Source organism: Carassius auratus, unplaced genomic scaffold (assembly GCF_003368295.1).
Source record: "Carassius auratus strain Wakin unplaced genomic scaffold, ASM336829v1 scaf_tig00216060, whole genome shotgun sequence".
Taxonomy (NCBI): domain Eukaryota; kingdom Metazoa; phylum Chordata; class Actinopteri; order Cypriniformes; family Cyprinidae; genus Carassius; species Carassius auratus.
In genome coordinates, this window is record NW_020528388.1 from 190736 (window position 1) to 208676 (window position 17941).

The 17941-nt window shown below is 38.3% G+C and overlaps 1 protein-coding gene across 1 annotated transcript in view; it reads left to right on the top strand.

The window, feature by feature from the left end:
* The first annotated feature begins 324 nt into the window (after positions 1–324).
* The window catches only part of LOC113097007 (zinc finger protein 721-like), a 29032-nt gene continuing 11415 nt past the window's right edge, over positions 325–17941 (top strand). Inside the window, exons 1-3 of the mRNA XM_026262236.1 lie at positions 325–367; positions 7981–8034; positions 16426–17705. Of these exons, the coding sequence (XP_026118021.1) occupies positions 325–367; positions 7981–8034; positions 16426–17705 (1377 nt within the window). The remainder of the gene's footprint in view (positions 368–7980; positions 8035–16425; positions 17706–17941) is intronic.

Below are 17941 nucleotides of genomic sequence, written 5' to 3' on the forward strand. Positions count from 1 at the left end.
TCCATACCGAAGACAATGGCCAAACATTCCTTCTCTATTTGGGCATAACCCCAAGTTAATGCCCGGCTTCCATAAGCAACTGGCGCCACCTTCTGAAGTAAAGCGGTCCCTAACCCAGTCTCTGATGCATCACGCTGAAGTGTCAGTGTTTCATCTGGGTTATAATATTTGAGAAACGGAGCTTTGGTGATGGCATCCTTGAGCGTTGTGAATGCTTGCTCTTGTACATCTGAGCATTCCCAGATACTGTCTTCATGAGTTAACTGCCTCAGTACCTCACAGCCATCTGACAGGTGATCACAGAATTTCGAGAGATAGTTTACCATGCCCAGGAACCTTTTCAGGGTCGACTCTGAGCCCGTCAGCGGTAAGTAAATGTCCAATGTTTCCAAAGTCAAATCTTGTTCCCGCAGAAGCCTCTCTCTCAAAACTGAACTGTATATGCCGCAAACAATTCTATTGTGGATTAGAGAGTCTTTGATCTGGCCGAAATTACACGTACTAGCAATTATTCTTAAATCCGTTACATATCTGTCAAGGTTCTCATCAGAGGTCTGATTCCTGACAAAAAAACAGTACCTTTCAACTGCCTCGTTCACTTTTGGATTGCAATGATCATCCAAGGCACGTATTAAGCTGCTTACTGTCCGATCCGGAGACGATGCGGGAACCAGGGTCTCGCATAGTTCTCTTCCCGTCTCCCCAATGAGATAGCTGAACACTTTTATCACTGCTTCTCCGGCGTCCGCCAATGTGAGATCCATATACAGCGTGATAACTCTTCTTTCCACATTTTCCATGATTTCGCTAGATTAGCTGAGTTCAGGCACAGTGGTGGTGGTGGTCTCAGCCCAGGGGATTCTCCATCCTCGCTAAGCCTGAGCTTTCTGCTCTCTCGACCGTAATTTTTTTTTTTTTAAACCGGCATCTCTCGTTATTCTAAATCTTGCTTGACCCCTTGTCTGTCCGACCATTCTCCTGCCTACCGTTTTGGATTTGTTGCTCCTTCTCTCATGGCGCTCTCGGAGGCTGAGCGCACGACCTGCCTGCTGAGCAGTTGGAAGCAAAGACTGAGTTTTTTTCCCCAGTTGGTTTTTGTTTTGTTTTTTGATGTTAAGACGTTCCATTTAATAAAGTACATTTTCAGCCTCATTCCGCTCTTGGATCCTCATCTGTCCTGACACTGTGCTGCAACCACAACCATCCCAACATCCTTTCTCTTTTTTTTCCAACATAAAGGATAGATAATTTGATCACTTAAGAACTTCATGAACTGTAACTCAGAAAACATGTATGTATATGTTCACTATACTTTGTATTTAACTGAATTTGTAATGTGTCCTTAATAACACAATAAAGTGTTACGTGTTAAACTCATACAAAATAAAGTGTCTAGTGTCATCTTTTCTTTTTCTCTTCTTCTCACTGGAGAATTGGAGGTAATTATTACTAAGTTACTGAACATAGTCTTTAAGGTAGGAAGGTATGATCACTTTTCTTCCAGACTTTGTGATAGAAACGCTGGGAGTGTCCTTGCTTGCGTTTAAGTCTGTCACACTGTATCTGGGTACTTCTGCATGCTGTCTGGTCTCGGTTTGTTCCTTTACTATCACTTTGTCCTTCCTGAGGTGTCGGCGGTTTCTCCTCAGAATGTTTCCTGAGTCAAGCTGGACATCATAAGATCTGTAGTCCACAGGTTTCACAACAGTCGCTTTTCTCCATGTTTTGTTCAGCTCTCCTGGCTGGACATGAACTCTGTCTCCTTCTTTTAGAAGATTTAGGTCCTTTGCATGTCTGTTATAGTATACAGCCTGACGGTTTCTGTTTTCAATCTGCTCTTGTCGTGAATGAATTACTTTTGGTTGTAGCAGGTTGTCATGCGGGAACCAGAGTCTCGCATAGTTCTCTTCCCGTCTCCCCAATGAGATAGCTGAACACTTTTATCACTGCTTCTCCGGCGTCCGCCAATGTGAGATCCATATACAGCGTGATAACTCTTCTTTCCACATTTTCCATGATTTCGCTAGATTAGCTGAGTCCAGGCACAGTGGTGGTGGTGGTCTCAGCCCAGGGGATTCTCCATCCTCGCTAAGCCTGAGCTTTCTGCTCTCTCGACCGTAATTTTTTTTTTTTTAAACCGGCATCTCTCGTTATTCTAAATCTCCGTGCTTTTACTCTTTACAAAGCACTGCTGCCACCATGTTTCATTCTATTCTTTATCTATAAATCGAATGGACGGTTAACGCCAATATAGTTGCATACACTTGAGCTTATTCAACAACCATAAACCCGCCAGTGTGCTCTTAATGTAAACAACGGAAGTTCATAGATGTTGGCAGCCAAATCACCCTGGAGCCCAAGACCGGTTGCCCACTGAAGCTAAGCAGGGCTGAGCCTGGTCAGTACCTGGATGGGAGACCTCCTGAGAAAACTAGGTTGCTGCTGGAAGAGGTGCTAGTGAGGCCAGCAGGGGGTGCTCACCCTGTGGTCTGTGTGGGTCCTAGCGCCCCAGTGCAGTGATGGGGACACTATACTGTCAACAAGCACCGTCCTTCGGATGAGACGTTAAACCGAGGTCTTGACTCTCTACTCTTTCGAAAAGAGTAGAGGTGTGACCTCGGCATCCTGGCTCAATTCGCCCATTGGCCTCTGACCATCATGGCCTCCTAACAACCCAGCTAACAGGGAACATTCCCATAACTTTCACTAACATTATATAAAAGTTATGTAAATGTTAGAAAAAAACGTTCCTGACATAATGTTTCTGGAACAGTCTTATAATGTTTTCATAGTTAAAATACATTGTCGTAACGTTGAGGGAAAACGTTTTCATAACAACGTTCTTGTAACGTCTTTAAGATGTTATTTTTAATTGACTGATGTTCTCAGAATGTTGAGGGAAAACGTTCTCATAACAACGTTCTTGTAACATCTTTATGGTGTAATTTTTACATGACTGATGTTCTCATAATGTTGAGGGAAAACGTTGTCATAACAACGTTCTTGTAATGTCTTTATGATGTTATTTTACATGACTGATGTTCTCATAATGTTGGGGGAAAACGTTCCCATAACAACTTTCTTGTAACGTCTTTATGATGTTATTTTTACTTGACTGATGTTCTCATAATTTTGAGGGAAAACGTTCCCATAACAACGTTCTTGTTACGTCTTTATGGTGTTTTTTTGTACTTGACTGATGTTCTCATAACAACGTTCTTGTAACGTGTTTATGGTGTTATTTCATAATGTTAAACAAACACATTCTTAAAACACCATTATTGGAATGGCTTCATTTTCGAAGTGATGGCAACAGAAATAACAAGTGTGACAAGTATAGTAGACTAGGATATATACCACATTTCTGATCTTTGTTTCTATTTTTCTTATTTGTTCCCTATATTGTCCTAATGACAAATGTGGTTACAATTGGTTTATATTATAATATACCTTTGCAATAAATCATCATGTCTTTGATGAACAAAATGTATTTTTTTAGAACAGAATATAGCCTATCTTATTTTAAATTAAATAGGCATAGGCTATACTGCAAAGGTTATGTCATTTACCACTGCATTTTTCACATATTTTATTACAAACTTTTCCTGAACAAGGTCTACATTGTGAATGGATCTTCAGGTTTTGTACAACACAGGCTTTATTTTATTTTATTTTATTTTTTGCGCTGAAGTGGACAGGACAGAAAAGTGTTGGGTGGAGAGAGTGGAACAGGAGCAGCATAGAGTCAGGATTGGAACACCGGTCGGCTACCTAACCAGTAACAATTAGGCAACTGCATCTAAAGTACCGCAAGAGAATCGATCTCGCGAACAAACCAGTGTTGCCAAGAATTGGGCTACTTTGACACTGCTCCGCGGGTTGTTTTTCATGTCAGCGGGTTTAAGCGACACCAATAACGTGATACTTAACTCTAAAATGCTCTTAAAAACCCTCACCAAAAATGTGTATTTTACCTCAACGGACTACTGCGCAGTGTTTAGACATACTCCCTTCTCATTCGTGTGTCTTAATTTGATTAATTAAAAATCTATTTCAACCATGGTAAACCGTTGCTGTATTGTGGGGTGTAATAGCGCAACACATAATCGCCATGGGGAAAATAAAATGAGAATGGATTAACTTATCACCGCTTTCCTGCTTGGAGACGCGATCACGGAGACCATAACATCTGAATACTAATTTATATAGCTTAAGTCAACATTGAAAATAAGGGAAATTTCTCGGGTTACTTATCCAAAATACGAGAAATTTCAACATTCATCTTTTTGTTGCTATCCCTCTGCTGACAGCAAAAACAAAACTGCTGCATTAACTAATGTTAAGCGATTTGTGAAGCTAGGTCTAACGTGACTTTAGTTGCAGATTTGCTTGAAATTGTGCTCTCACAACAACCATGCTATCTTAAAAAGCCCAACATCACGCTAAAGGTTGCTTTCAAGTGAGCAAAACGATGCTTTGAAAACATATGTTTCGCTGGAAGGGCAAGGGGTAGCAACAGCACAACAGTACAGAGACTGACAGGTCCGATCGAAGGGCTAGCGGGATATTATATAGGAAAATAGTAAAACGGGAAGACAGTGGGAAAAGAGCTCAAATACGTGAGAACCCCGGATAAAAATGGGAGGGTGGACAGCTTCTAACTACACTTTTGTTAAAAGTAATTACGTGTGTGAATGGTTGTTAGCACTAACGTTTACCAAAAAGCAAGGTGTAGCGCAGCTTACCTTTGTCCAGATTACTGTAACGTATACTGTTTGCCGGTTTTATGATCTGCAACTCCTGAACATATATATCCATTTGTGAACTGCACATGAGACTCCAATGACTTGAAACTTCGGAACTGTTCTGAAGTGTAGGCGCTCACAAAACAAACAATGTAGCCTAGGATATCTGTAATGCAAAAGGGTGGCAGCAAGTAATCGTCGGTGCTCCACTCTTTGTTGGGAATTTCATATGGATCCAAACCGTTAATAGTGCCGATTTTGTGCACATACCAGTCCCTGACATCCCTATTTTGTGTATCCCTTTAAATCCCACAACCTTTTCGCAATTTTACCATCCTTTCTCTTTCTCCCAACTCTGCATCTTCTCGTTCGACTTGCTGAATGTTTACATTCGCGAAGCTACCAGCAGGACCGCCACGTCCCAGAATGCAACGCGGCGCCCAAGCCCTATTTCCGAACTTACCGTTTGATCAGTCGCAACCATTACTGAAGCATTTGGGTGCAGTTATATCTGATTGGTTGCGCCCACGTTGGTCGATACTGATTGGCTGCCACCGATTGGCAGGTCCCGCTTACCTTCTGGCTGTCAATGGCAGCCACTTCCTGCTGCCAGCTGCCGATTTTTTATCTGAACCCCTGCTGTAAATATATTAATTTTAAGTAATCATTCAGTAAACAGATCCATAAACGAGCGAGTCACATGAAAACTGATTCTGTGAGCGTGTAACTCTCTGTGGTAGACAAGTGAAAGCGTGCTGGAGAAAAGCGTGCAAACAAACCCACTAATTTATGATTTCTGTTATCACTCTACACTTAACCCTGGGTTCATATTATAATTTAAATCGTGTTTTGATTGATCTATTTTCTGTATTTTAAGAAATGCTGCATTAAACAATTTTCAGCGCTCTGTTCCTGTTATACAGTGACTTTTATGTTCCAATGATGTATTTTAATCATGTGTTCTCTAAAATGAGTCACATATATTAATAAGATATGGCTTAAATTGTATATTTAGGTCTTCTTTATCACTTAAACAGGGATAATAGAAATTACTATTTACACCTTTTTCATTGATGTATGCATTCAATTTTATTATGTCCTCAGTGCAAAGTAATCAACTTCCACAAGAAATGATTAGGAAAAAAAAACTAAAAATGTGTTTTAATTATGTTATAGACTAGGCTAAACTGCCTCTAATCATGCATATTAATCATGTGAAAATATGGTTGTTGTGTGTTTTTTTTTTTGTTTTTTTTACAATTTTCTTCAATTACTGTGTCCCTGAAGTCATTTTCCACCCTGTTAGTACATACTTTCTCACCTTCCAAAACCAACTGCATTTTCATTGAGACAATTTTATAGAAGTGACCATTTATTTTTCCCACTGGAAACTGAGGTAAGCTTTAACTTTCATGCCTAACTTTTTTTTTTTTATGTTATCCTGCTTGCCCCATCCTTAAAGTTCCACTCTGTTAGGCTATATTATGGAGAATTTTTGTCCTATCAAAAAAATTAAAAACTTTTTACAGGAAATTCTAATAGAATAAATAGTATTAAGTGTATAAAGCAAATAACTTTATATATATATATATATATATATATATATATATATATATATATATATATATATATATATATATATATATATATAAGATACTGTCCAATAACCCCTTAAGCTCCCAAGTCACAGAACTCGATCTTGGAGGTAAAAAAAAAAAAAAGAACACCCACTAGGCTGAGCGTGGAAAATTACAATAGTTAGCATATTTCAGCATCCATGTTTTCCATCATGTCTAAGAGAATGAACTGTGTTCTGATTGAAATGATCCCTGCACCATGTTCATTGCTCCCTGCTTGCTACTCCCTGAGCAAATCCATGACTTATTGCCTAGTGGTTAGAGAATTTGGATCCTAACACTAGGGTTGTGGGTTTGAGTCTCGGGCCGGCAGGACCACGACTTTGCCCTTTAGCATAAATGGCTGCCCACTGCTCTGGGTGTGTGTTCACGGTTTGTGTGTGTTCACTGCTGTGTGTGTGCACTTTGGAAGGGTTAAATGCAGAGCACAAATTCTGAGTGTGGGTCACAATACTTGGCTGTATGTCACTTCACGTTTGGTTGTATCTGTACTTTACTTTAATTTTTGTGTTTCAACCTACTTTTAATTTTACTCCACTATATTTCTTAATTAAAACTTATTCTTCAGGTTCTTTATAAACCACTTACTGTTAAACCAGTGATACAACTCCAAGGGACCACTATTTTCATTATGTGTACTTTATAATATTTATTTGGCTTTTTATGTCATTTACATCATATATTTGATAGTTATGAATACCTCATAAAATATCCAAATAAAGCACTTTCCCTACCTGGCTGTGGACCAGAAGTTTTGTGGTGATTGGAATTCTTCTTGAATTCAAAACTATATCAGGATATCCTTGTAAACACATTCGGTTATGTGTTAAGTCCCAGATGGACACATAATCGAAGGATGTTGTTTTTCATGCTAAACCTGTTTAAATTATGAGTGTTTTAATTTTTAATTATTAGGCATTTTAGCATTGCCGCGTTTTTTCATTGCTCTTTATTTACATATTTACATGCTGCAACATTGTGTGAATTTCACTTATAATTCGCTCGTTTTTCTCCTCTAATTTTCACTCAGGAAGATTTATTTGTGCAGATCGGCTTTATAAACACACGCACCGAGTAATACATCTCCTCCTTTCGTCGATTCTCTCTCCAGTCCAGCGTTTGGCGCTAAACACAGACTCTGTTTGCCAAACACCTTTAAACCACAGAAGAAGAAGATAAGTTTCACCGCGCTCTCTGTTGTTTTCTAGGGATGTTAATTGGTTAGAATTGTTTCTTTAGTACAAAAATACCGCTTTTGAAACAGGTAAACGAATACCTATAATTTTATCCACATAGTCTTTACGTTTTGAAGCAAGCAGGAATATCTGGAGGAGTAACGTGAATAACTGAACTGCGATCTGCTGCTGTGAAGATGGTGTGCGTTAAAGAGGAGAAGACGAGTGAACCAGAAACCTGGAGAATAAAACAAGAGGAACCAGAAACCTCGAGAGTAAAACAAGAGGAACCAGAAACCTGGAGAATAAAACAAGAGGAACCAGAAACCTGGAGAATAAAACAAGAGGAACCAGAAACCTGGAGAATAAAACAAGAGGAACCAGAAACCTGGATAATTAAACAGGAGGAACCAGAAACCTGGAGAATAAAACAAGAGGAACCAGAAACCTGGGGAATAAAACACGAGGAACAAGGAGGTTGGTGTTTACTTAATCTGTACTAGAGTTTTTCCTAGGGCTGTTTGATTATGGCAAGAATCATAATCGCGATTATGTTGGTTAATTTTGTAATCTTGCATATTTTAACATGCCCCAGACTTTTTTTATTAGTAATTTATTTAAAGATAGTGATAAAAAATTAAAAATAAAATTATATAAAGATAATAAGATAGGAGTTTAAATGTCAATCAAAAATATTTTTAACATATATCATGATTAACAATTAAGTTTATTTCACTATTTACGCTAACTGCAGAATTAATTAGAAGTAGTGTTGGACAATGTTTTCGTTAACATACAGCATTGAACCATAAAATGACATGACTTACAGTTCAGATATAGGGAAATAAAAAACTTATTCAACAGCATTTCAGCCTTTAGACCATTTTTATTGAAAATGATAAATCCAGCATATAACCCATAAAGAAGTCACATAGATTGAAATATATTAATAATAAGTAGATTTATGTATATTTAAATATCTTAAATTAAAATGGAATAAAATATATTTTGAAATAGATTTTAGACACTTTTTAATATTTTAAACATAATAAATATATGAAAATATATATTGGAAATATTTAAATATTTATTTCCTTTAAATGTAAATACATCTAGATATCAGATCTTTAAATCTATTATTTGCAATATGTCTATATATTAATTAGAAATATTTGTCAATATTTTATTTAGTAAACTTTAACATGTTTTACAGAAAATATTCCTGTCTACTCAAACTTTATGTAAAATTATATCTCCACACATGTAAATGTTTTCAGTTTAATATATTCTTAAATAATTAATAATGTATTGGGGGGAAGAGCCAATATACCGAATATTAGCATAAAAAATGTTGTGAATTGTTTGGGTTTATGTGCCATGTTTACGCCGCAACACGCCCCGGGCCCCCCAATCTGCTACGCCACTATCCTTGTAAAATTTTTTTATATGTAAGTAATGTTGTCCAGTAACTTTTATTTAAGCATTATTTCATTTATTTGTAAGGTTGCTTTATGTTTGATTTATGTTGAAGTGATTAAACCTTTTAGTGGGGAGACGTTTTGGTTATCAGGCTCTCAAAAATTATTTAAAAATGTGGATTTAGATTTATCGGCCAACATATCGGTTATTGGCTTTCATATTTAAGGAATTATAGGTTATTGTGCATCCTTATATATTTTTAGAAAGATTTAGATTTTTAATAAATGCCGATCTTTTAAACTTCATTCATCATAGAATCCTGAAAAAATATTGCAGTTTCTAGGGCTGGGTATCGATTCACATGTTTCAGATCGATTCGATTTCGATTCACAAGCTCTCAAATCGATTCGATTTCGATTCTCGATTCAATTTCGATTCTCGATTCGATTTTCTATTAGAGCTGTAATCGGGCCTTAAAAGTTAAGCCCAACAGGACCCGAGCCTGGCAAGTACATTTTGATTGACAGCTATTTAAAAGCCCAAACCCATTTACAACCTGACATTATTCAAATGTACGCACGCACCCAGCTCTTTTGCCAGGAATGAGTCATTTATACATGACTAACATAATAGGCCACTTGGAAGTTTGAACAAAGAAATAAAATAAGTCCTCTGTAACATTGTAATATCTCAGGACTCTATGAATAGCCCTAGGTATAGGCTCATTTAGCATATAAATAGGCCAACGCACCAATAAAAACCAGTCTTTCTTAATTTTTTTTAATTAAGACTAAATTAAGATAGGTATTTGGCAATAACGAAATTAATTAAGATAAAGGCTCTGCCGGATTTGCTTTGCCATAGCAGCTGACATAATAAAAGAATAATGCCAACATTAGCTTATATAGCCTACTCTGTCTACATTATGCATTTAAGACTAAATTAATATTTAGTTATTATTTGAAAAACATTAACTCACCAAGATTAGGTAAGGCCTACGTGTTTTGTGGAGGAAAATGATTGAAGTACAAGTACAAGTCTCGTGGGCCGCACACATATTATGTCACCAAAACAAACCAACCTGATTTATAATATTATAGTCTAGATATTATGATATCTAATCGATTAGATTCATTGAAATAAATAATTCTACTACACCTGATTCTGTCATTGCACATCGCTGTCTTTATATTCATTTATTGACGGATTGCACAGGTTCGCGTAGCAAAGAGCTTCTTCACACTGCCCGCACATGTGCAATTGTGCTTTTGAAGCCTACTGTCCACGCTGTCGTCTGCTCAGAGCCTCGGCACACACACTCCGATGACGATTTTTACGTCATGCCTACCTAGCGGTCCATAGTGGACTCGCGGACGCAGAAAGTATAAGAGGCTTTAAGATGCAGTCTGTAAGACGGGCACGGGAGCATGACTTGAAGCGCCACATTGCAGAAAATGTGCGTTCACAAATGTTGATCCAAAAATGGAAAGCACTTTCGAATTTAATAATATGAGAAGTTTTGCCACATTTCTTCAATTAAGCATGATTGCTGCATAGTATATGGTGATTCCATTTGCTTGAACTTCTTTAAGTGAGTTGCATAAGTTTTGTGTGTGTGTGTCTGTGTGTTCAGCATATGGTGGGCCGCATTTGAATTCGTGATGGGACGCGGGTTGGGAACCACTGCTTTAAGCACTGAATGAATGAATGACAGGTTCGTTGGTAACATCGCACAAGGCACATAAGAGGGTGACATCTAGTGGAGAAGATTTGTAATTATATTACCGCTAATCTTGGGTTCAATGTCTTTAGAAATAAATATGGAAAAAAATCGATTCATGGCCTTTGAGAATCGATTTTGAATCGACCACATTTAAAAAAAACGATTAATCGAAAAATAAATTTTTTTGCCCAGCCCTAGCTGGGGCTAGTTTGGGCCTAGTTTGTGGCAGCTGTCACATGACTGGTTATTTCTGGCAGCTGCCAGAGTTCATACCACATGCAGCAGTCTTTCTCGCCATTTCTGAGGTTTTGTCAGTTAAAAAACTACACTCTTCTCAGTAGGGATGGCACGGTTTGCTGATCGCTGAAAAAAAAAAAAACACGAACCGTTTGGTTCACCACTTAAATCTGACAAACCACCTGTAATATGGTTTGCTATAAATCACACATTCTGGCTTCCCAGACATTACAACAACAGCGATGAGAGGGAAAAAAAACCTTGGAAAAATCATGCACTCTTGTTCAAATGTGAATGTCGTATGCTGGAATATGAGCAGTCATTTATTCCATCATCACCTGGGTGCTGATAGCGCGTGCACACAGGTGAGACCTGAACAGCACACGTTGATATCTGTGTTTAAACTTAACTCGTTTAAGCTTTGTCAGGTTAAACATTTATTAACCAGGGGACACAAGCTCGTGCGCGCAGTGAGTAGATTTCTGCGTGCACTCATCCGAATCGCATAAACCCGCGCCTCAGAAGGCGCCCAAATATAAGATCTGTCTGAAGTATTGTGTTTAAATGGACAAAAAGTTAGACAAAAATTATGTCAAAATGCCCGTCTTGGTAAGTATCCTACAGCAGACATAGCCGGCTGAACGTAGGCCTACTTGATCAGTGTATTCTCTTAGAGTCTTATTCGAACAGCAACAACAAAGAAATCACTCACTGCTTTTGATTAAAAAGCTTTTGTAACTTTAAGAATAATCTTTAATTTATACAGTCCAATATGCAATGCTGTTTTACATTTGATTACTTTATTCAATTTCTGTACCTAAAAACTAATGCTAGACCTCCCTAAACAAAAAACTGAAAATCACGGTTTAATTTTTGTATCTTTACTCTATTGTATTTATTTGTGTTGTTGCTTGAAGTTGGATAGGATATTCTATTTTTATTTTATTTTTATCAGAAAGATTAATTTGTCCATAAAAATAGCACATACCGAACTGTACTGAAACCTGAAACCAAACTGAACCGCGCCACCCCTAGTTGTCAGTGGCTTGCGGTAGTGTTTTTTCATCATTTATTTGCATCCATCCATGATGGGAATCTCCTGTTCCATCACATCCCAAACCAAGGTGCTCTATTGGCTTGAGATCTGGTGACTGTGGAGGCGATTTGAGAAAAGTTGAACTTATTGTCATGTACAAGAAACCATTCTGAGGTGATTTGAGCTTTGTGACATGGTGCATTATCCTGCTGGAAGTAGCCATCAGAAGATGGGTACACTGTAGTCATAAAGGGATGGACAGGGTCTGCAACATTGAGGTAGGCTATGGAATTTAAATGATGCTCAGTTGGTACTAAGGGGCCCAAAGTGTGCCAAGAAAATATCGCCCACACCATTACACCCACCACCACCAGCCTGAACCGTTGAGACAAGGCAGGATGGATCCATGCTTTCATGTTCTTTATGCCAAATTCTGATCCTACCACCTGAATGTCACAGCAGAAATCATCAGACCAGGCAACGTTTTTTCCAATCTTCTATTGTCCAATTTTGGTGAGTCTCTGTGAACTGGCTGTTATTAAGGGGGGGGTGAAATGCTCGTTTTCACTCAATATCCTGTTAATCTTGAGTACCTATAGAGTAGTACTGCATCCTTCATAACTCCAAAAAGTCTTTAGTTTTATTATATTCATAAGAGAAACATAGTCTGTACCGATTTTTCCCGGAAAAACACGACCGGCTGGAGGTGTGACGTGTGGGCGGAGCTAAAGAATCACGAGTGCCAGTAGGCTTTTGCGTTTAGAGCGTTTGGAAGCTGTGACATTACCGTGAGGAAAAAAAATATCCAAAACAAACCACGGCTAACAGTCAGATTCAGCCGTTTATTTATGATCCAGAATCAGATCCCAAGGCTGAAACTGAATGAGAGCAACTACTCGCTCCGAGCGGGGCTCGAACCCGGGTCTCAGGCATGGGAGGCGGACGCACTAACAAGGAGGCAGAGATATTTGAAGCAGTTTTACTCACCGCCTGCGGTTCCAACACACGATCGTGACCCTTTTTCGTTGGGATTGCATCATCCTTAAGAAATAAACGATACGCAAATCCGTCGTCAAACTGGGCCTTGTTTGTAAAACAAGCATCTTCGAAATGCAGGGAACGAACACAAACACTTGCACAACTCCGTTGATGCTCTGTAAAAATAAACTCCATCCACTGGTCCCTTAATGCTGTTTCTCTTTTGGTAATCTGTGCAGGGTTGTCTTGCCCTGGCAACCAAAAACACACTCCTTTTGTGACATTTCCCGACGCTCTCGCTCTGATCAGTGAACGTCTGTTGTAGAGATGTTCCGATACCCTTTTTCTCTTCCCGATACCGATTCCGATACCTGGGCTCAGGGTATCGGCCGATACCGAGTACTGATCCGATACCTGGGTGTATATCTGTATATACAGCTGTATATACTACTAGCCCTGTGTAAATTGCTAGAATTTTTTTATGGTGTGCTTCAGACAGATCCCTCAATAAAACATGAACAAATACATGGTGAACTACTGTATTTATTACAGTATTTTTATTATCTAACATGAATTTGACAGTATTATTTATTTTCTTATGCAAAAAAGAACTTCAAATGCAGCCAAAAATCTAACACCGCAAACTAAAAAAGGTATTTAAGTTTTACAATATAACTGTATAAAAAAACTGCAACAAATAAGTCTAGGAATATAAAAAAAGATCTATTAATCAGATAATCTCTAACAAGTAAAAAACAAGTAAAAAACAAGCAACCATCTAGGCATAATTATTATTATAGAGATGTATTATTATTACTGTAGGCTACAACAGTAGCTTTATATATTGTCAATTTACTCATGTAAACCAAACATTTATTTTAATGGGCTGCCATGAAGATCTTTGAGTGTCTGTGTTTATGATATGACAGTATTCTCAAATGAAACGGTAAATTCTCATGAAGTGACGGTTTATGCGTTCGTGTCCTCATGACACACAGCAGAGACTACAAAACAGCGAGCTCTCGCGCATCTGTGCCAGTCACCCACAGAGATGTAGATTTTGCGGGAGTAATATTTAAATAGTATTTTGCAGTTTAATATTCACAGACACTAGTATATATTCGGCTACTGTCTGGAGCCCTGCGTTTTGACTTACACGGAAGCGACTGAACGCAGTTGCCGGTACTGAATATACTCGAGAGTCTGTAACTACCGGTACTACAGAGACATACTGCTAACCACTGATCTATAATATAGTAGCGGCTTCACTGTCTTTTGGCAGTTTAGAATGTGATGAGTGATCCAGTCATATATAGATTAGCGCTGCTAACGCGTTTTCATTTCTTCTTCGCTGCTCTAAACAGGGGTTGCTTGTGGCAACACAGCACAACTTCCTGTGTTTTCAATGCATTTTGAGCAGCGAAGAAGAACCGTGCAGCGGTTAGGCAAAGCTTGCGGTCATAACTAGGTCTTTTTTAAGAAAATGGTATCGGATCGGTATATGGGTTCATGTACTCGCCGATGCCGATGCCAGAATTTGTTGTGGTATCGGAGATATTTCCGATACTAGTATCGGAATCGGAACAACTCTAGTCTGTTGTGCTCTCAGTGCTCTGCTATACGGGAGCGCGCGCTCTTCCGGCAGACGTGCCCTTAGGACCCATATAAGGAAATTCCACTCCAGCCATACTCGAAAAAAAACTTTCCGAAACTTGTGACAAACCGGAAGGAGTATTTTTGGAACAGAAATACTCCTTCAAGCGTACAACTTAATTTTTGAAACTTTGTCCATGTTTAGCATGGGAATCCAACTCTTTAACAGTGTAAAAAACTCAGTATGAATGAAATAGCATTTCACCCCCCCTTTAAGCCTCTCATCAAAAAAACCCAACTTGACCCCAAAGAACTAGTTAATTATAGACCAATCTCGAATCTCCCTTTTCTGTCCAAGATACTATAAAAGGTGGTATCCTCACAATTATATTCCTTTTTAGAGAAAAATGGTATATGTGAGGATTTCCAGTCAGGATTTAGACCGTATCATAGTACTGAGACTGCTCTCCTTAGAGTTACAAATGATCTGCTCTTATCATCTGATTGTGGGTGTATCTCTCTATTAGTTTTATTGGATCTTAGTGCTGCGTTTGACACAATTGACCACAACATTCTTTTGCATAGACTTGAACACTTTGTTGGCATCAGTGGAAGTGCATTAGCATGGTTTAAATCGTACTTATATGACCGCCATCAGTTTGTAGCAGTGAATGAAGATGTATCATATCGATCACAAGTGCAGTATGGAGTACCTCAAGGCTCAGAACTAGGGCCGCTACTCTTCACGCTTTATATGTTACCCTTGGGAGGTCTCATCAGGAAACATGGTGTTAGCTTTCACTGTTATGCTGATGATACTCAGCTCTATATTTCCTCGCAGCCCGGTGAAACACACAAATTTGAAAAACTAATGGAATGCATAGTCGATATAAAAAACTGGATGATAATTTCTTACTGCTAAATTCTGAAAAAAACAGAGGTGTTAATTATAGGACCTAAAAACTCCGCTTGTTATAACCTAGAACACTGTCTAAGACTTGATGGTTGCTCTGTCAATTCTTCGTCATCCGTTAGGAACCTAGGTCTGCTATTTGATCGCAATCTTTCCTTAGAAAGCCACGTTTCTAGCATTTGTAAAACTGCATTTTTCTATCTCAAAAATATATCTAAATTACGGCCTTTGCTCTCAATGTCAAATGCAGAAATGTTAATCCATGCAGTAGTCTTCTGCTGCAGTAGCCTATCTGCTTCAGGGTTCGATGTGTTGTGCATTCAGAGATGGTATTCTGCATACCTTGGTGGTAATGAGTGGTTATTTCAGTTACTGTTGCCTTTCTGTCATCTCTAACCAGTCTGCCCATTCTCCTCAAACCTCTGACATAAAGCATTTTTGTAAACCGAACTGCCATTCATTTCACTGGATATTTTGTTTTTTCAAGCCATTCTCTGTAAACCCTAGAGATGGTTGTATGTGAAAATCCCAGTAGATCAGCAGTTTTTGAATAATCAGACCAGTATTTCACTAACATCCATTCCATGTTCAAAGTCTCCATTTTCTTCCCCATTCTGATGCTCAGTTTGAACTTCAGAAAATCTTCATCACCACATCTAGATTGCTATATGCATTCAGTTGCTGCCATGTGATTGATGAGTGGCTTATTTGTGTGTGTGTGTGTGTGTGTGTGTGTGTGTATGTATGTGTATATATATATATATTTGTGTCTATAATGTTTTACTATTTTGAATATCAGTGTAACTCATCACACTTGAAGTATGATTGGTAAAATTGCATCAAAAGGAACCAAATTTTATATAGAAATCGTCTTTACTCTCTTACAACTGGGTTCACTTTTATCTACTTTCACGTATCTCTTTTTCTCCCAAGTTACTGACAAATGAACTGTTTTTGCTTTTATTTTAGAGTTTATTAAAAAAAGTGAGGAGAATGAAGAATTAAATGAAGTTCAAGAGGAAAATCATGTCAAAACTGGAGCAAAACATTTGAGTTGCTCTCAAACCAAACAGAAAGATTTAAAGAAAAGAGGAGCCAAAACATCTTTCACCTGCACTCAGTGTGGAAAGAGTTTGACATGCAAATATAATCTTGATGTTCACTTGAGAGTTCATACTGGAGAGAAACCATTCACTTGTGATCAGTGCAACAAGAGATTCAGTCGGTCAGGAGACCTGAAGAAACACAAGTTAATACACACTGGAGAAAAACCACACACATGTGATCAGTGTGGGAAGAGTTTTACACAAAATGGAAGCCTTAAGGCACATATGAGAGTTCATACAGGAGAGAAACGTTTCTTCTGTATTCAATGTGGAAAGGGTTTTTCACACTCAACACATCTTAAGGTACACATGAACATTCACACTGGAGAGAAACCTTTCAAGTGTTCACACTGTGACAAGAGATTAAGTCGGTCAGGAAACCTGAAGAAACACATGTTAATCCACACCGGAGAAAAACCACACACATGTGATCAGTGTGGGAAGAGTTTCAGACTAAAAGGAATCCTTACAGCACATATGAGAGTTCATACAGGAGGGAAACGTTTCTTCTGTAATCAATGTGAAAAGAGTTTTTCACTCTTAGCAAACCTTAATGTACACATGAAGATCCACACTGGAGAGAAACCTTTTAAGTGTTCACACTGTGACAAGAGATTCAATCGGTCAGGACACCTGAAAATACACGAGAGGATCCACACTGGAGAGAAACCGTACACATGTGGTCAGTGCGGGAAGAGTTTTGCAGGAAAAGGAAGTCTTATGGCACATATGAGAGTTCATACAGGAGAGAAACTGTACACATGTGATATTTGTGGAAAGAGTTTGAAATGCAAATCTAGCCTTGATGGTCACATGAGAGTTCATACTGGAGAGAAACCATATACTTGTGATCAGTGCGGGAAGAGTTTCTCACAATCAGTACATTTTAAAGAACACATGAGCATCCACACTGGAGAAAAACCTTATAAGTGTTCACAATGTGACAAGAGATTCAGTCGGTCAGGAGACCTGAAAAGACATGAGAGGATCCACACTGGAGAGAAACCGTATCACTGCACTGAATGTGGGAAGTGTTTCAGTCAGTCATCTTCTCTACACAGTCATACAAAAAACATTCACACAGTAAGTAGATCATCTTCAGATCCAGCACTTTCAGATCTGATGCTGCCTTTTCATCAAACTTGAAACAGTAATGCATTAAGCAGCATCATCTGGATTAATCTGTTTTATGAGAAAGAAACATCTAAAGTTTTCACAGTGAATAAAGTTAATCAAAACCAGCAGATGAACTCTGAGATTCAGTTCAACTCAAAGATGGAGATCCTTCCCAAAGAACAATGTCAAAATGTTTTATTATATCATATTGCTGCATGATATTAATGATATCACTGTGTTTTTTTATGAGTTTCATGTTATTT